We start from the raw sequence: 21,608 nt of genomic DNA, 5'->3' as shown, positions 1-21,608 counted from the left end.
GTGTATTAAAAAAATAAAATAAAATAATTAATAATAAAAAATCTTAAAAGATTATAAAATATTACATCATTTATATTAAAAAAAACTTCATATATTATACCTTCATATTACATTATAAATACTTTTTTAATTAGAATTTAATTTATTTGACTTAAAATAACTACACGGAGGTCGTTTAAATAAGGACCTCAGATAACATGCGACAAGCGTGTTTTATAGTTCAGCAAGTTTAACTGCTCACTTAAAAACAACAGTAAATTTTAATTTCCCCAGCCGCCGAGACAAATAAATTACCGGCAGGTAGAAACAGTATGGAAATCTTGAAAATGTAGGAGGAAAATTATATACGGACAGATTTTGCCTAAATGTTACGTTCGGAGTGGTGCTGTGTGTGTGTGTGAAAATGTAGCGTTGACTTGGTGCGTATCATAACCTAATTAGTTATGCCACGTTGATCAATAAATTATTAATTGTATACACGGTTGATTATGTTATCTACATAATGTAATAGTGGATGGGAAATTACATTGTAATTTATAGTACCAAGATAACTTAAAACTGATGTACAAACATTTTTCATAATAATTCCTAGTCAAATTAAAAAAAAATAATTATTCGTGTTCCTAAATTAATTTACATTTCTTTTAATTTATGTTTATTTACTGATTCATTTAAATTTACCGAAAAAATATAGGAATCAAGATTTCTCAGATGTTTAAATAATGTTTTTAATGGCAAAATAAAACAGTAATTCACCACAATACACTAAAACACTTTACTTTTGCACTGCAAGCGAACATTTGCATAGCTTTTAGGGACAATATCCATAAAATATAACTGTAAGATTAGTTTAATTTCGATATACAGGGTGTCCTAGGCTGAGCGTGCATTAGAAGTTTCTAGAGAACCACAATATCTAGATCGAAGGTTTTTTGCACATTATTGTTTTGCAACGAGATCTAGCGATTAAAAATATTTTCAATATGGCGACACTTCCGGAAATGCCGGAAGTTGACAGAAACTTTCTTCTTTTAAATGGGTGCCCCCATTTTTTATTACATACCTAAATTCTCCGTAAAATTCTATGAATATTGATGTTAAACACTCTATATCTAACATTAACCGTTTTTGAGAAAAACATATTTAAAATTTTTGGACGAAAAAAGCTAACTGTCAAAAAAATTTGTATAGCCTAAAAGTCAAATTTAGTGATTACCACAGCCACTGTGACATAAAGAGAAGACATGTGGCTATCTATTTCAAAAATTAAATTGTTCAAATGTCATATAATAATGGCGGTAGCTGTCATGGAATTGAGGGATTCAAAAATTTTCATAAATCATTTTTTTCAAATGGAAACCCACTTTTTTTATTTCACTAATGAAAATGTTTTTCAATTCGTTACTTTTTATCTATACATGTTCCTATACCTAAAATAAATCGTTTTTTATTTTTTTTTATTTAAGATTTAATTTGATAACGTATATTTTTCTTCATTTTATCTAGCTTCCTTTGGCATTAAGTGTCAAACGGTCAGACAATTTATTTCCCTCTGTCAGAAAACGAATTATTTGAATTTCCTATATTATAAATACTACCTGCCCTAAGAGTTTAAAAAGTGTATTTATAAAAATATATCTCGTATTTTCGCTTTTTAGTCTATGTTTATCTTAATGTCTAGTAGTTGATATTAATAATATTCCGTATGATCGAAAAAAAATAACAGCGCAAAGTTGGTTCGGAAATAATGCTGCTCTTTGAAAAAAAAGTCATAATATGATATGGCCAGATCTATTGTTTACATCACTTGACGTTTAAAGTCATAGGCTACTGGTTAAAATCAAGGAAAATATACGCTTTGAAACTAAATCTTAAAAAACTTAAAAACGATTTATTTTAAGTATAGGAACATGCATAGTCAAAAAGTAACGAATTGAAAAGCCTTTTCACCAATAAAATAAAAAAGTGGGTTTAGCCTGGGACACCCTGTATGTAAATAATATTGTAATTCTTGCCTGACAGATTTTTTGCAGTTATTATTAGTGCTTTGACATTTAAAATATTACAGTTAGGGGATTGGAACCTTTGGTGTTACATTCACTTTTGCACTGCAAGCGCGTTGCGCTAACTATGTTAGCATCATGATTAACATCAGTTAGCAGATGATCAAAACTGGTATGATGATTAAAACTTAGTTTTAATGATCTGCGGATGAAGCTAACGTGGTTACCGAAACGCGCGTCCAGTGCAAAAGTAAATGTAACATCAAAGGTTCCAACCCCCAACTGTAATATTTTAAATGTCAAAGCACTAATAATAACTGCAAAAAATCTTTCAGTCAAGAATTACAATATTATTTACACATATCGAAATTAAACTAATCTTTCAGTTATATTTTATAGATATTGTCCTTAAAATCTATGCAAATGTTCTGTATTTTAAGAGATTTTCTTTTGAGTTCCATTATTTTCGACCATTCAAAAACATTAAATTAAAAAAAGTTATTTGGTTACTACATTACTTTTCCTGTTGGTATGATATGTTTTAATCACAATAAATTATAATAATTAAATATTCAGTATTTTTTTTAGTTTCACCTGACCTTTAGTGTTACCTATCTTCATGATTTTCTCATGATGAAGTTCTCATGATTTTACGATAAATAGTTACTTAGTCTCTCCAAAAAATTCTCTATGGGTATTTCGCCACTGAAAGAAAATCTACAAACTAAAAATGCAAAAACGGTTTTTGTAGACTTATCTGTTTTAAAATACTAAAATGTTCTCGAATAGTTGAATTTAAATATTTTAATATTTTAAATAGTTTTTTTCTTTATTCTTTGTATTTTTTTTTTGTTTCCGACGACGGAAAGAGATAAACTTTCCGAAACGTTAAGCATTTTTTCGTTCGTTAGGCAAATTTGTATAACTATAAACATAACTGCTGACAAGTAGTTTCCGTTCGGCATTAACGCAGAAGTGTTTACAAAAAATAACTATTTTATTTTGTAGATTTTCTGGCACCATAGATTTTCTTGAACCCATAGAGGATTTTTTGGAGAGATGAATCCGCCAGATAGGTATAGACATTTTTTAGTTTCTTAGTAACTTTCGTATACTATTTGAGTTGAATACTAATAAATAGATATACAGGGTGAGTACATGGCAGTATATTTCGACCCTAGAAACATGCTTATTTTTTCGAGAATTTTTTTTCGAGAAGTTCGGCATTTTCCGAATTATTTTTTTTAAATTTTCAGTTAAAAATATATATGTTACATGTTAAATCTTGATAATCTGACAGCATAGGTGGTAGATAAATTTATATGAAAGAAACCCCAGAAAAAATCGAGTGATTCTCAAAATTTAGGCAACAATTAATTTTTTTTTATTTTCAAAGTAAAATAATTAGGTTATCTGACACTTATTTCAAAAACATTGAGAGCAAAGAGAAAACATTTTTCTTTCATCGAGATCTGCCAGATCTGAAAATACTTATTTAAGACTCTAACCCTGTATAATTTGACATTTAACATGTTTTGAAATATAAAATGCAATATGAATCTTAATTCGCATTTTTTTACTTTAAAATCCGAAGATTCAATCCAGATATATTATATTGTAATTAAATGACAATAAAATTATAAAAAATGTCTATACCTCTATGGCGGATAAAAAAAACTAAGAAACTAAAAAAAAGTAAAGTGCTCTTGAAAAGATATATTTTAATTATATTATTTTGCTCTATTCTTTTTGTTTTTTTTTGCTTTCGAGTACGGAAGAGATATACTTCCTGAAACATTAAGTACTTTTTTTAAAGGCAAATTTTTATTTATGTTAAATTTTCTTACAGTGCCAGTGTCGAAATACCAGTAAGACTTTTATGAAGAAATAAAATGCTATTTCCATAATATGCATCTGTAATATTATTGGAAAACTAACATTATATTCTCATCAAATTCAAAATATTCACATATTAGTCTATTCACATTACCTAATTAAATTAAATATGGTATTGAATTTTAGCAGCTTTCATACACCAACTAAAATTACCAAACGGGAGATTTCCTTAAGCACGCTCACCAAAACTGTCCTTTTAGACAGGAGAATATGGCATTATTAAAGCAAAATAATAACCCTTATTAAAGGCAAGTTTCCATTTTCTTAAGTTAGAATGACGTGGTGGAAACTTAACGCTCTGTAAGGTAATCCTCTGAAAGTTTACAGCCTCGAAGATACTTTGTTGGGGGTTCAAGTTCTACCATAAGTATAATATAATCCTTAATAATGTTTGCATGATGTTATGCTGCTTATTATAAAGCGTACAAATGCGAGAAAATTAGTTTCAAACTTTCGTTTTAAGTACGATAAGTAATTTTTAAACATTTAACATCTTCCTTAGAAATACGTTTTTAGATTGCAGACTTTATTCTTTTAAACATGTTCGAACTCTGACTTAAATAAGTAGTAGTTGTACCATACCATAGAAAAATAAAAAATTGTGTGTGAAACTTCTAACTAACAGCTATTAAATATATATTTTTTTATGAATGCTTTTTTATAAACTTCAAAAAAATTAGTATATAAAACGGTATACCAATTTAGCTTTATAATTTTATAATATTTTTTTAATTTTTATTAAAAAACGATAATTTTATTACCCGGTCGGATAGCCTGGCAGAAAAATTAGTATATAAACGGCCATCTGCCAGGCTATCCGACCGGGTAATAAAATTATCGTTTTTTAATAAAAATTAAAAAAATAACATTATAAAATTATAAAGCTAAATTGGTATACCGTTTTATATACTAATTTTTTTGACTGGCCATTAAACCAAAATACTACTACATCTATATCTCTGACTACTACTAACTGCTACTAACCTACAATTTGCTTTGTATGGTTTGTGGTCTGTTTTTGATTAAATGTTTTGTCCATTATTAATGTTGGGGATTTATTTCTAAGTTACAAACTCATAGAATATAGATTTTCTTTTGCATAATCAAAACTGTCGCTCTAAATTTTACATAACCCAATTGTCACTTTAAATCGCTGTCTTTGTTAGACAGATGTCACTTTTCTTGTCATTATACAATTCATTATTCAAATTCTCAGAATGTTGTTAACAAGTTTCATCTTAAAATAAAATTATAATCAATCACAATTGTTTTTCTCCATCACCTACCGTATTAATAATACAGAAATTGCAGTTCAGTTACAAACAATTCGTTATTTGTAGTGATTTACAGTAATTTTATTAAATTAGACGAATATTCTCGTTGATTATTGTTTGAAATAAATATGACAGTGACCTCCAATGAAAATGCGAGTTACTTACGCTAAATTCTAATTCTGAACTTAGAAAAACTGTCCTTGCAATAACTAAATTCATGGTTTAATTAAATTAAATTAACTTTCCGAAAAATCCAACCACATATATTTCATATCAATTAAACTTTTAGTTGCGTAAACGAGGGCGCGATATTTAAATTGATTGTTGCCAACCATGTTATTCGGTGCCGTGGTGACTAACTAGAATTGCCGCATTTATTTTTTTATTTCCTGACATTGTCATTCGTTTTGACACTTTAGTTTTGCATTACGAGTTTTTGGTTTAAATAAATAGTGTCGTGATACTTTAAGCTTGAAAATGTTTACTAGCAGAACTTGCAGTCGAACATTATTCTTTTTAGAACCTCTTTTAGTACAAAGTGTACAAGATAAGCTTAATAACCGTAAAAAACTCATCGCAACTTTATTATAATATTTTGAACGGGAAAGCGATAGTAATGGCCTTTTATGTCCCGTAAGTGATCTTAAGAAGGTATTTATAACTAATTTATTTTTGTTTCCTAAAATATTTTGATTAAAAGAAAATATGTAAAAGTGGGCAAAGCTATGTCGGTCAAGCTTAATCACGTGACTAAAAGTTAATTTGATATGAACTATACGATTATCGATTTTCAAGTAAGAATTAATTTAAAAAATGCAAGTAGGCAATCTTTGAGAGAATAATTTTAATCTAACCTTCATTGTAGTAGTAGCAGTATTTCCAGTAGACTAGTAGTAAAGTAATCTCATAAGGTTCATATAGATCTAGCAGAGGAATTATGCCTTGAATAACAGTCTCTAAAATCCTATTTGTAAGTATAATAACAATAATCGTTAACGAAATGTGAAACGAATTCATTTAGACAAAGATCAATGCCGTAACTCGCCCGAAAAGGCGCCGAATATTCTCCGGTATTCGAGCCACGAACCCGAGAAATCCTCTACCTGTAAATCTTATTACACATCTGAGAAGATGAAAACGTTCGCCGAAGGAATTCGCTTGATATTCATGAAAGGAAACTGTGGCCACCGTATCGAGACCTACCGTTACCAATCATGCACATCGACCCTTTACGACAGTAAGAACAGCACCTGCAGGATTATCTGTCCGTCTTGTACTCCTTATCTATAATCGTATTCCCTGGACTACCGTGATCGATCCATCTCAGGATAATCTCCTCTTCTCTATAAGTGTTCCGGTGATACGAATTTACATAAATCTCGTTGTATCTTTAGATTATTATTCACCCTCTTTTGGTAATATTTATATTTTCTTATAAAATATATATAGTTATAAAATTTTAACATGATGTATATATAAACCATCGAGAAGATTTTTCTTGATTTAAGTAAGAACAATCTTCGGAGTGTCACGGGGTTTCTAACAGGACACTCTCTCCTCAACGAACACTTCAGTAGATTGAAGCTGAGAAAAAATGGCGAATGCAGATTTTGTGGAGAAAATGAGAAAATACCACCATACACCTTATCACTGAATGCGCCGAGACGACAACCGTTCCTATCATAAACTTTGATGGTACGGCTAATGTTGAAGATGGAGAACCTCTGTGGCCTCTGTGGAGCCGTCTCAGATGCTGGCATTTGTCGAAGCCCTGAGACTGTATGAGTTATATATGCAGTTATGTTACGCACTGGCATTAAACATAAAATATCTTTATTTATCAGTATCTTATCCATAACAGGTAATAAATAATTATTATTTTGATATAATTTTTGGAAAGCCAATTTAATTTACATGTAACTGTAAGATAAATATAAAAAAAATCTTTAAAAGACATATTGGTAAGAAATATATTTTCTTAGAAAACGTGTCTCAGGTACAAATATGTTATGATAACACTTTTTAAGATCACATTTGTTTTATCTTTAACCCTCAACTGGCGTGATGAAATTTTGTAACGCTGATGGCTTGCTGGGATCCGACGGACAGCTTTTTTTTTCAGTTAAAAATAAACGATGAAGAGATTTTATAAAAAGCTTGTTATTTTAACATTGTTTACAATATATTCAAACTTGTGAGCAAACAATTTCATTAATTTTCAACAAATTACTAAAAACGGACTCAAAAATAAAGTAAAACGTATTTTTTTGGAATTTTTGACAACAGAAATATAATTTGGCTAAGAAACCCATAGAAATTAAAAACATATATATGTTATGATTTTACCGTATTATTAAAAGTACAAACAACTGAAATGTGAAATGTGAAGCTAAAGTAATAAACATAAATTAGTTTCAACAAAACTGCAAACCTTGAATGTACATAACTTTTTCAGATACAGTTCATGCTAATATAGGATCTGCATTTGCCGCACATGGATCGAGCACATTTGATTCATGAGATTTTTGTTTTTTTGTCATTTCTTCATATTGTTGCCATATACCACATCTCTTTCTTTTCTGGTATTGATTATTCAGTGTTCTCTCTTCTATAAGAGATTCAGAATCGGAGTTATGGTTACTCTTCGGAGAAAAATCAATGTCTCGATGATCTTCATCTCACTTAAGCCTCTTTAAGTTGATCAAACCACTCAATAAATGCTTCCTCAAAATTAGCGTCCCATTTACTTTTTATATGTAATTAAGGTAGTAAAGGAGAATCTTTATTTTTATGGAGTAGCGGTAATCTTGTGTCTACCACAGAAATAGTTCTTTGGATCAAAATTCTTGAGTATCCATTATGTTGGAGATTTGTCTTAATGTTATCTATATAGTTTTTGAATATATCTGGATTGTTAATTCCAGAGTCTAGTTTATATAACTTTAAATTTCCTTATACGCAGTTAAAAATATTGTTTTATAAATGTACAGGGTAGGTCAAATTCGACGCTTTTAAATGGAAACACCCTTTTCTATAGGAGATAGACAAAAACTAATATCGGTGTCTAGAGCTCAATTTTTGTCAAAAACATGATGGTGAAAACCACATATCGATATCTGTTACCGTTTCGGAGTTACGGGGTGTTTTTCAAAAATATGCATTTTTAACAAATCGTTGTAACTTTTTTGCTATGGAAAATTTTGTATTTTTATGAAAGCATTTCCAAAGCACCTTTTTACGTGGAATTTAATGGTTTAAGTATAATTTTTTTAAAATTAATAATTTAAGAATTATCAACAGAAAATTTGATTTTTTATATGGGACACCCTGTATATTTTTAATTTATTGAAAATAATTTAAAATTACCCTTCCAAAAATATAACACACTTGATATTTTGCTCGATTCCTCTTCGAGATATAGAGTATATAAAAATTCGCCCGCTTTAAATAAGTAGGCTTTGAACGGCACCGGCTGTAATGCAAAAACATTCTAGCTGTGAGCATCAATTAAAACGAAAATAGTATTTGCTATGAGAGATGCAGAATTTTATAACAATTTAAAATATATTTAACCAACATCAACACATTTAAACTATATTTATTAACAATAAAAATAAATAGCAAACCAAGACATCAGATTTTGCTACAAGTGTTTGACATATCGAACCTCTTCTGTTATGGACAGACGGGACAGTTTTTGAAAATTTCTCGCGGAATTCATTAACTCACTAGGGGTGAAAGATATCCTCTCATAACTGCTAAGTATTTTTAATTCTTGTCTAGATTATACGGAAGAATAAGGAACCTTTATTTTTCCGCAAATTAAAGTTGTTCTAATGAGCACATTCTAGAAACTATAGACGATGACAATATGTAGATGAAAGTATGAATGTTAGTTTAGCGGAATAGGCAATGTTTTATGGCCAAACCACGTTAAAATACCTTGGGAGACTATAATAATTTGAAAGGCGACCTGTATTTTTTTGTACTCCATTTTTCAAACGGTTATTGCTCGAAATGCATTGGATAAATATAAATAATGAATAGAACTTTTTTGTAGCAAATTTTATAAGGAATATATGGGTGAGTATAAATTTTTTTGTGGGACTAACGGGTTCTGAGAAAAAAGCGAAAAACCATCGAAGGGCGTATTGGGGGTGTTTTTTTGGGGTGAAGCTCACACTTCAAAATTAAGAACTTTTTTGATTTTGAAAAGTCTCCTTTTGGTGCGTCTAATATCAACATATCAAAACTTTATAAATTTTTTCTTCTATTCGGCTATTTTAGGTCTAATATAAATATACTATTTTCAAAGTTTATGTTCCTTCAATAGAAAACCCTTTTTATTATCCGCGATTTTTACCAACTTGTCTTCTACTCCCAACTTTCATTAAAATATTCCCGGCATAATCCGAAGAGAAACTTTCTTCACTTGAACTTTCGAAATTATTTGTTAAAAATACTTTAAGCGCCTAATTAGCAATGAAAATGTAGCTTTTTAAACTCTGCAGCGGCGAAATGACAAAGTTTACATGAAGAGTACACGAAAAGAATTTAAAGGAAGTTATTTAAGAAAAATTTTAAAAGAGTGGATGAGCGCTCGCCATAATGAATACGCCCTCTTCTCTTGGAAAGTGCATTTTTAATATTGCCCATGCAGCAGCTCCGATTAAAGTTATAATTAGATTTAAGGGGTTACTTTTAATTATAAAAATAACGCTGATATTTTTTTCCTTTCGGTGTCCTTACAAAAGAGTTAAATAAAAAAATATATAAAATGTCAATAATTTGAATTTTTATATAAATAGTTTCAATTAAGTTGATAATAAAATAATCACTAAACTGTAGCATTAGAAGTTATAAAAAAAATGGAATATTTTTTTATAAGAATTTTCTTTTGGAAAAATATTAAAACAACTAACACTATGCGACGGAGCTGTTTCCCGGTGAGCAATGGGTCGTAAGCTAGTGAAAATTAAATTGTGATACTTACGTCTTTATAAGATACTGGGCGCCACCCAGTTTTCCATTTACTTTCGAAAACTTCTAAATTGGAAACTGAGAAATCAACTCAGAATATAGGTATTACTTATTTTAGGAATTACACAAATGAAACGCTGAGATAAACTAATAACTAAGTATAATTAATAATTAAATGTAAAATAGAATAAACTAAAAATATGGAAAGATTTGGCGTTTGAAAATATCTATTTGTTGGTAAATTGTATGTGTAAAAATAGATCACTCAAAATGGTAGTTTAAATCTGCAAAAGTCTGGCGATCTTGGTACCAAAATGTAGGGACTCTTTATATTCAATAAAAAAACGTATTATGTGAATATCAGAAATATGCATAACATGTGTAAAATATATCAAATTGAACTCTAAAGTAATTAATTATATTTCGTATACTCGTCCAAATAGATATTATACATGTAGTTACACTATTCTTACTTTATCGAGCACATTTTTACAAAGAGTGAATCATAATTTTTTTTTCTCTTATCATCCTTGCCGCTGCACGCCCGACCTGGTTGAATCATTACATTATTGTGCTTTATCGAGTACGTACAGTTCGGCAGCTAAAATGCCAAAAAGACGTAGATTTACAAGTGAAAGTGATAGTGATGAGCTAACTGCAGAAAGGGCACGGTTAAGGCGAAAATTAGAACGCCTAGAAACGAAAAGAAAATCAAAGGGAAAACAAATAAGGCGTCGAATTATCGAATCAGACAGTGATGATTCAAGTGGAAGTAAGTAAAACCATGGATGGGGTTACACATTGCTGTTAGTTAATAAGTAACCTATTGTCGAGTTATTTATTAAAAAGACTTAATTAAAACATGTGTCATATAAAAACTTATAATACAATAACGCATACCTACCTAAACATCCGACTGCCGAGATGTGGGGTAAAATCCTTTCCTTCTTGTCTTTTTATTTAAATTACCTTTAAGCAGCCGACTGCCGAGTTGCCTATACGTTATTTTTTTAAATAAATAAATAAATTGTTATAAAAAGTAAATAACAAGAAAAATTACAAAAACCTACAATACAATAACGTATACCTACCTAAACATCCGACTGCCGAGATGTGGGGTAAAATCCTTTCCTTCTTGTCTTTTTATTTAAATTACGTTTAAGCAGCCGACTGCCGAGTTGCCTATACGTTATTTTTTAAATAAATAATATAAATCTCAAACACCAAAAAGAAACTGAACTAATCTATTTTACTTTTTCTTGACAATAATATAAATTGTAAATACGGAGATATGCTCAATGACAAAAAACGTCGTAAAAAACTGCCTAGAGAATCCGTTGTTGTTCTCTGATATGGGACGATTTCATAACAGTTGGGTCGCTTCAGATAATAAATAAATTGTTATAAAAAGTAAATAACAAGAAAAAATTGTTTAATGTTATTCTTTGGATCGAAGGCAAGAACTGCATGAAGTGCAGGTTCACAGGGAAAACGAAATCCCAGATAACCTATGTGAAGAAACCCTGTCAGTAGTGCCAAAAAATATTAGATTTTTACAAGGTCCGGAGATAAATCCAGAGATATCAGAGTCCATAACTGATGCTCAGAAAAATCACGATAAATACATGTCTATTGTACAGAATCAACTGGGAAATGGCTTATCCGCCTTGGCCAAAGGCTTAAATGCACTATTAGTGGACAAAGCGAACGCGGACGTTGGCTCCAAAGTTATGCCCTGCCTTATCGATGCAGGCAAAGTGATTACTGATGCTTTTCATATGATAACGAAAAGCAGGAAATTTCATATTGAAGCTAATCTAAACCCCACGGTTAAAAAAATTGTTCGTGATAGCAAACCCGACAAATTTTTGTGTGGAGAAAATTTTTCGGAAAAATTTAAAGAAGCAAAGAACCACCAACGCACTGGAAAAGAGTTAAAGTTTGCTAAGGCAAATTTTGTAGTAAATAGGCAGTCGTCTTCCACCACCTACGCAAGAAGCTCAGGTCAAAGTGTAAGGAGGTCCTTTAGGAACCAGCCGACTTTAAACTACCGAGGAGCCTACCACAAGAACAAGGTGAAACGGACACCACCACCTCGGACCCAACGAAGGTACCCTGTGAAAGCACCTTATTACCAGAAAGGGGGATATCAAAAATAATGGAGGTGAGTGCATATGGTGGACGGTTAAGATATTTTACCGAGGTATGGAAAAATATAACAAACAGTATAAGTATTTTGTCTTGGTTAGAGGGCTATAAAATACCGTTTAGGGAAAAACCGATTCAGGGTCATAGACCTATAGTAAGTTTACTTAGTGCATCAGAAGAGCGAAAGGTGGCCGTGATTATACTTAAGTTCGAAAAACAGGGCATAATAAGTCAATGTTGTCATAGCAAAAATGAATACATATCCTCCTTCTTTTTAGTTCCAAAATCTGATGGATCCTCTCGATTTATTTTAAATTTAAAAAATTTAAATAAGTTTTTGGCTCCAGTGCCACATTTTAAGCTAGAAAACTATAAATCAGTAAGAGACCTAATTTATAAAAATTGTTTTATGTCAACCATAGACCTTAAAGATGCTTATTATATGATACCAATTAGTCCTAATTTTAAAAAGTTTTTAAGATTTGAATTCAACGGTCTACTGTTTCAATACAATGTAATGCCCATGGGGTTATCCTCCGCACCATATGTATTTACAAAAATGTTAAAACCGGTACTAAATAAACTTAGATCGTTAGGGATTTTTTGTGTTATGTATTTAGATGATATTTTTGTTATTGGTAGGACCCAGCAAGAGACGCAAGACCATGTTAAAAAAATTATTTATTTGTTAGAACATTTGGGCTTTATTATAAATTACAAAAAATGTAAATTAATTCCAGCAAATACATGTAAATATTTAGGTTTTATTTATAACAGCGAAAAGCTTACTGTAGAGTTACCCATGGAAAAGAAAACTAAGATAATATCGTTAGTTACTAAATTACATAATAAAGAAAAAGTATCCATTAAAGAACTTTCAAAGGTATTTGGCACATTAATTGCTGCATGTCCGGCCGTTTCTTATGGGTGGCTCCATATTAAGAGTTTGGAACGATCAAAATACCTAGCCCTTAAGAATTTAATACATATAAAGCCCAAATCTTAATAACAAATCAAATTAAAATCGAACTAAAATGGTGGGAAAATAGTATTTTAAATTCTGTTAAAAATATAAACATGGAAAATTTTGATTTAGAAATATTTACTGATGCCTCCAATACTGGCTGGGGGGTAGTATGTGGTAATAACAAAACTCATGGATTTTGGGTGAGATTGAAGGAAGTCATCATATAAACTACTTAGAACTTTTGGCGATATTTTATGCGCTTAGGTGTTTTGTCTTAAATAAAAGTCACATAAATATAGTGTTTCGTGTCGATAATAAAACAGCCATAGCATATATCAACAAAATGGGAGGCATTCGATTTCAAAAATTAAATAATCTAAGTAAAGAAATTTGGTCTTGGTGTGAAGAAAGAAATATATTTATTTACGCAACTTATATCGCTTCCAAGGATAACACAGTAGCAGATATGGAATCACGGTCAGTGGCAATCGACACTGAATATTGTTTAAATATGCAATATTTTCAAAAAATAGTTTTTGACTTTGGAAATCCAACAATAGATTTGTTTGCAAGTAATATAAACAGCAAATGTACAAAATTCATTTCATGGCGTAAAGATCCGGGAGCTATAGCATCTGATGCATTTAGCATAAACTGGGGAAATTATAATAATTTTTATGCCTTCCCTCCGTTTTCTCTTGTTGGTAGGGTACTCAATAAAATAATAAGAGATCAAGCAAAAGGTATCTTAATTGTGCCTTTTTGGCAGACTCAATACTGGTATCCATTATTTTTAAGACTTTGCGTCAAAAAACCATTAACTCTACCGCCGAATGAATTTTTATTATTATCTCCTTTCAGGACCCCCCATCCGCTTTGGAGACAATTATCCCTAGTAGTAGGGAAATTATCAGGGGATCATTTCTAAAACGAGGCATTCCTGACGCGGCGATACCAATATTGATTGATTCAATAAGTAAAGCGACTTTTAAACAATATGCAGGAACATATAAAAAATGGTGGTTATTTTGCCAGCGTAATAAGGTAGACATTTACCAGGCAAATGTTGGAAATATTATTGCTTTTCTTAATGACCTTTTTTTAAACAAAGCATCATATACGACTTTAAATACTCATCGGTCAGCATTATCATTAATTCTAAATTACAGTAACGGGGATGAAATTTTGATTAAGAGATTCCTTAAGGGTGTGTACAGGGCTAAGCAATGCTTTCCAAAATACAAGACAACATGGGACCCCCAGCCAGTCTTGGAATATCTAAAGAAATTATACCCGTTAAATACACTTTCTTTGGAAATGCTTACAAAAAAACTCGCATCGTTATTATTATTGGCAACGGGACAGAGACTCCAAACTATTTCTAAGATTAAAATTCAAAATATTCATGGTATAGAATCCTCAAAAATTAAAATTTTTATCACAGAAATACTTAAAACATCAAGTTATAATCGTCAGCAGCCAGTTTTAGAGTTCAATTATTTTACAGAATGTCCGGAGTTATGTGTAGCGAATACATTAAAGGCATATTTGTTAAGAACAAGTTCATTAAGAAAAGATACTGACGAGTATCTTATGCTTACATTTAAAAAGCCCCATCATATAGCTAGTTCCCAAACTATTGGCCGTTGGATAAAAAATATATTAAAAATTAGTGGAATTGATACAAACAAGTATCATTCTCACAATACGAGACATGCTACAACCTCAGCGGCTTTTAGGAAGGGAATTGGTATAGATCAAATCAAAGATACTATAGGATGGTCTCAAAGCTCGCAAGTGTTCCAGAAATTTTACAATCGGCCTTTAGAAGGCAATAAATTAAATTTTGTAGAATTAATTCAGGGAAATAATTAATAATTTTTAAGATATATGTATCTCAGATCTTTCATAATTATAGAAAATAAATGTTTATGTAATATTTTGTTTACCTGCTAAGGTATTATACTTAGGTTTAAGTGTTGATGATATTTTTTTTTGATTGTGTTTTTTGTTATAAACAGAAGGTAAATAAATTTAAGGTTTTGCTTACTGGGAAATATTAGAATTATGTTTAAATATATTATATTTTTAGAAATTTCTATACATAACTTGTTTAATTTAACTGCCAACAAAAAATAGAATTTTAGGGCCTTTAAACATCTACATGTATAATATCTATTTGGACGAGTATACGAAATATAATTTTAAGAACAAACGACTTACCTGTAGGAAGTTCGTTCTGAATTATATGAGTATACTCGTCCAAATAGATATGTCCCATACCCGGTTAATTGTTAAATCCCACCCGAAATTCTATTTTTCCACAAAATGTAATGATTCAACCAGGTCGGGCGTGCAGCGGCAAGGATGATAAGAGAAAAAAAAATTATGATTCACTCTTTGTAAAAATGTGCTCGATAAAGTAAGAATAGTGTAACTACATGTATAATATCTATTTGGACGAGTATACTCATATAATTCAGAACGAACTTCCTACAGGTAAGTCGTTTGTTCTTAAAAATATATAATATGCCTGAAGGGCTTAATGAATTCAAAGAAACTTAAATTATAGATATAAAATCAAATGATCTCGCCTGTTTTATCCGTTCTGGTCACAAGATGGTTGTGGTGAACTGCAACTGAAACTGGATTGTGGTACAAGTTGTTTTCTGGACAGACAGGAGCGAAAACGTGTGTGGATTCAGGAGATTCCTCTGTTATTCCCGTTGTGTAATGTAGAAACAAACGTGCACCAAATGTCAGGTACAAAGAAAAAGACAAAATGGCACCATAAAATAAAATGCGACCATAAACTAAAATGCCTTCATAATCTAAAACCCTATACAAAGAAAACAAAGGTATTAGGAAACGTTACTCAACGTTACGTTTAAAATAAAGATCTTACCTCTGCCCAGAGGGTTTTCCCAAACATATTGGCAAAATGCCAACAAACGCCGATAGCTCTATCGGGTTGAGCTTTAGCCACCAATATGGCGAGGGAAGGTAGGCACGAGGTATGACTATACACCGTCAGATATAAAGTGACGAACAACTTCGACCGGACTGAAATAACTAACCAGAAATAAACTTGAAGAAAAAATAAAAGATAATAACAATACTTAGAATGCCATCTCGGTGCGCGGACTTAAACTTGAAATATTTAAATAAAATAATTCTGTACATTTATACAAATTATGTGAATTTTAAATAAAATGCTACAAAACAGTAAATAATATTAAAATCTAGTATATATCGATCGAATAGTAAGATAGTTAAATGATCTAATACTAAGGTAGCATGCTAGCACATATTTTTTTATAAAAAAGTGCATGTAAATTTAATACATCTCTTGGAAATAGGATGTGATATTAAAAAAAATAGTTAATATCTATAGTGTAAAAGTTTGAGAGTAAAAATTCAAGGCCGCAACACGACACCCTACACGACACGCGACACAACAGGCGAGAAGAAAAGTGGTAAGGACAGCCTACGGCTTAGAAAAAATCCTCCAATTTAAGTGAAATTTGGTATGTCGACTAAGGCCACCTTCACCGTGTGCTGTGTACCGACACGTGTCACTGCGACACTTTTGACTAACAAACGTCAAAAGGTGATGTCGTCCGATCGCGACCAAATTTGGTGGGTAGGCTTTGCGAGCAACATTGGACACGGTCTCACCCTGCAAAGTTGGATACGACATTTGGTTAACATCTTCATCAGGGTGGGACTAAGGATTTGATATCGAAGAAAAATGTGGGTCGATTTCGGCATAATTGGGGACGGGCTACAGGATGACGCTCTCGGCATTTCAAACCAATGCCTCTAAATAGACGAAATCATCAGGATTTCTCTTAGTTATGGGTCGATTGGAACCAAACTCTGCATGTGGATAGAGGTACCCGAATGGAGGCCTCAGACGGACAGACGGTCATTTTAATACAAATTTTGTGAAAGTGAATCAAATTATTTGTTAATCTTTAATTTATTACTTTTTAACATTTCAAACAACACTTTTTCAAATATGGCCTTCAAATCATTCAACTTAATAGCTGTTAGTAACAACTCTCTCATAATATGAAAAAAAAATCACCCTTCAAATTAACGATTACCTTTAACCACTGAGGTAAGGTCAAAAGTTAAAACGTTTGTACCTATAGGAAATATTCCGCTTTTTACTAAATTTATGTTTCACCTCATCAGCTATATATCACACTGAAACTAAACCTACTATAATTTCGGGAGAAAAAATGCAAATTAGAGTTAATTTAAAATTTAAACCGAAATTAAAAGGACCTTGATTCATGTAAATGTATTCTAGGAAAGTTATAGCCCAACAGATACACATGAATATATTCCGCAAATGTGTGCTCAGGGCCCGCCGCAAACCGACGGGATCCTTCGTAAATGGCTGGAATTATGCAACCGCCGCCGCGCCGTCTTCCGACGTTCTTCTTCCAACTAACGAATTTACGGTTGCAAATTTTATTCATTAATCATTTGCGGCACAAAACGACATCAGCAAAAGTTCGAAAATTATTTGTTCCAATATTTTTATATTTTATGTGTATAAATTTATAATCTTATTAAAAATATGAATTCGCCATGTCATTGGTAGGTATGCGGCAATGAATGGTCATTGAGGGAAATAGTACTGGGAGAATTGTCAGCATAGGAGCTTGAAACACCCTCAAAAGGAAAATTCCACTCCTCCAACATTCAGTAGATAACATACAAAGAATGTATAACTTTGAGAAACACCCTTTTGTAACATTGAACAAAAAAAATAATTGGAAGAGAGGAACGTTTGCTCAGCAGTTAAAAGAGCATACCATAACGTGGTACACCAATGCTTCCAAAACCAAGAACAAGAACAGGGTATTTAGGCGGAATACTAAATACTTCGAATCGATAATTAGCTATCCCAGCATTCTTAAAAGATAAGTCTGCGTTATGGAAAGATGTGTACAACTTATTATTAGGAACTATCAGAAACAAGAAATTGCCGTCTTATTCGATGGTCAAACAGTCTTAAAAGCGATCAATTCAGTAACCATCAATTCGAAGTTGATCAAAGAATGCATATAGAAGCTGAACAAATTAAGCAAAGAAAATAAAGTCCATCTATTCTGAGTGCCAGCCCACCAAGGGATATAACAAACGATCTAGCTAGAAAAGAACACTCTACTAACTGGACCAGAACCGTTCTGCTTCCTAAACGGAAACCAACTCAAAGCGGAACTGTGGCGGAACTCAAGAACCTGGAAGGCTCCATCCCTGGAACTGGAATATTCCAACGGTCTCAGACACTTAAAGAAATTCATCAGGACTTACGATCGAGATTTTCCTTGATTTAAGTAAAAACAATCTTCGGATTGTCACAGGGTTTTAGCAGGACTCTGTCTCTTCAATAAACACCTCACTAGATTGAAGCGCTAAGAAACAAAGGCAATTGCAGATTCTGTTGGAAAAGTGGAGAAACACCAAATTACCTCAATACTAAGTGCGCAGAGAAGACAACCATTCGTGCTATAAACTTGCGAGTGATATCGGGACGGAAAACTAATCTCTGTAAAACCGCCTCAGATACTGGCTTTTGTCAAAGCTCTGAGACTGTATTGTGTGATAAGTTATAACTCAAAAAAGAGGGATACAATAGATCTATAAAATCGCGGTGATTAACTTCACGCCTGTCGTACAATCTACAATGTATTCGCTATCAATCTAGCTCTCAAAAAAAAAGGATATTAAAATAAAATATGTGAAAAATGTCTATTTAATGCAAAAAACAACCATTTAGACAGACTATAAGGAAAATTGACACAGGCAACAATTTACCTCTAAATTAAAATAACAAACATCAACTTTTGCTGGTAGACATTTAGCTGTTATCGACAGGCTATATTTCAATTCGGTACAGGATAAAAATCGAACACGAATATCCTTATTGGTACGTAATGTTATCTCTCTTAAGCACTCCGGACACTCAGAAATCTCACTATTTTGTTACCTCTTTACTTTTTGGCTGTCCTTGTTAACTCAGTTTACAATTCTTCTCCGTTGTGTTCTTTGTACGCTGCTTCCTCCCACTAGCTCCCACTGCTACATGCTTATCATCTTTAAGTTTTCATGGAAAATATCCTTGGATCTTTCGAGTTGTCCACCCTATTACCTCTTACCGTCTATCGCTAATAGAGTATATACTCGTAAACAAAGACAGAAAAAATAATGTAACATTACAAAAAAACAGCTAGCATAAGATACAATTTTTTGATAAGAGACAATTTTGTCTTGATAACACACATTCCTCCATTTTTATATCCAACACCAAAGGTGGCTTTAAATTAAATATATATTAGGAACTTTTAAAACATTTTAGAGGAGAATATATAAAGTACCTATCTAAAGAAGCTTGATATAATAAAATGAAAGAGTTTTCAATTAAAGTTTTTCAATTTATATTGTACAGAGTGACAAATCAGTCGATTGTGCGTAAAGCAAAGTGATCAATCAAAGTCGAATAAATTTCAACCTTGCTTATTTAGTAAGTGAATGAGTGGCCGGTGACCCGGTCCGCCTGGGATGAAAAGCTGTGTTACTCTCTTTTCATTATATTTGCTGTTTTTTTTATCTATTTGAAAAGTATAAAATAATATCACCATGAAAAAATCCCGGGTATTTCACCACTGAAAGAAAAATCTAAAAAATTCAAAAAAAAAATATTTTAATTTTTAGTTAAAATACATAATATCTTCATAATATGGCAACACATGTAGCAGATTAAATTTATGAGAAAGAAAACCCTGAAAAATCCAGTGGTTCTCAAAATTTAAACAATTTTTTTTAATTTTCAAAGTAAAATATCTCGGTTATTTTGGACTTCAAAAATGGTAAAGAAAAAGTATTTTTAATAATATCTGTCGAGAATCTTTATATAATATCTGTACCGAATCGAGCACAGCCGTACCATCCTTTTCTCGAAGGTGTTAGCGGCACTTTTGATCACCCTGTAACTTCGATGTGGATGAAGCACACATGAAGACATACTATAGTTGGCTAGGTTACCAAAATATCTAGTAAATAAATCTCATTGTTTATGAATTATCGCTTGTTTTATGCAAATTTCTTTAATTTCGACATTGACTCACTGACAGATAATCAAAATTCTAAGGTACTTCTATAATAATTATAATGACTTGGCTATTGCATGATATGAAGTTCTATTCTAATAAAAAAAAAACTTTATTTTTAAGGAGACTGTTTAAATTTACTTAGTAATCGAGATGGTAGATTATTCTTTAATAATAATATAAGTCATTATAATTATTACAGAAATAAAGATGACTAATATTGATATTAGTCATCTTAATTTATAACAAAATTGTTGAATGTGTGCTTAAAGAGAGACTAAATAAAATAAACTGACTTGGTTTTACATGAGAACTTTTTATAGTCGAAGAAATGTGTTACGAGGCTTTTTTACATCCTATGTTTTTCATGTGTGATATATATCCTATGTTATACAGAAAGCTTGGGGCTTTTTGGTTTTACCTTATTAAGTAATTGTTATCAGGTAGTAATTGTTAATTTTGAAGTTTAACTTGATATAATGTCATTTTAACAGAACGTCAACGGTTTTTGTAGACGTATCTGTTTTAAAAAAAAACTAAGATGTTGTGTAGTTGAATTTAAATATTTTAAATAGTTTTTTTTCCTTATTCTTTGTATTTTTTGCTTCCGACGACGGAAAGAGATAAACTTTCCGAAACGTTAAGCATTTTTTTGTTCGTTAGGCAAATTTATATATTTTTTAAACCTAACTTTTGACAAGTAGTTTCCGTTTGGGATTAACGCCAGAAGTGTTTACATAAAATAACTATTTTATTTTGTAGATTTTCTTGCAGTTGCAAAATACCCTTATAGGATTTTTTGGAGAGATGTTTTTGATGGGATATATTTTATCGAGATCTATCAACCCTGAAAAGATTTGCATTTATTTAAGACTCATACTGTATGATAATTTAACTTATATTTATAAATATCTCAGTATTATTCCAAAAATAAACTCACAGAGCGCCACAAAATAAAGTAAAAATAGATCTGTCAACAGCGTTATCGCCTCCTCTCGATCTTTTATTAATCCTTATCAAAGCCTTCTAGCTTGGTCTCGCCCGATCAATCGATACCGGGCAAACTTTGCGTCGCTTGGCGGGAAAGCGCCGCATGGAAGCAGATGTAAGGCGTCACTCACTCAATCTCAATCAATTCAGATCGAAGGGCGCCCTCATATTCGGACTGACACGATACGGATACTGACGGAATAATTGATAATGTACATGTGGT

The 21,608-nt window shown here is 31.5% G+C and overlaps 1 protein-coding gene across 4 annotated transcripts; it reads left to right on the top strand.

Annotated features, from left to right (window-relative positions):
• Positions 1–10,607: 10,607 nt before the first annotated feature.
• On the top strand, positions 10,608–15,756 carry LOC115887751. 4 transcript variants are annotated; one of them, XM_030907237.1, is made up of 3 exons: positions 10,608–10,925; positions 11,591–12,317; positions 14,130–15,756. In XM_030907237.1, exons 1-2 carry the CDS (start codon positions 10,760–10,762, stop codon positions 12,310–12,312), a joined length of 888 nt encoding a protein of 295 aa, XP_030763097.1. In that variant the 5' UTR covers positions 10,608–10,759; the 3' UTR covers positions 12,313–12,317; positions 14,130–15,756. The 4 variants fall into 4 exon arrangements, with proteins under 4 accessions (XP_030763097.1, XP_030763094.1, XP_030763096.1 ...); XM_030907234.1 differs by lacking the exon at positions 11,591–12,317; XM_030907236.1 differs by lacking the exon at positions 14,130–15,756 and having other exon boundaries at positions 11,591–13,263.
• Positions 15,757–21,608: the final 5,852 nt, after the last annotated feature.

This window comes from Sitophilus oryzae, unplaced genomic scaffold, assembly GCF_002938485.1.
Source record: "Sitophilus oryzae breed Bouriz unplaced genomic scaffold, Soryzae_2.0 scaffold_637_pilon_pilon, whole genome shotgun sequence".
In the NCBI taxonomy this organism is placed as follows: Eukaryota; Metazoa; Arthropoda; class Insecta; order Coleoptera; family Curculionidae; genus Sitophilus; species Sitophilus oryzae.
The sequence above is the reverse complement of the archived record's forward strand: the minus strand, read 5'-3'. Positions and strand labels throughout refer to the sequence as shown.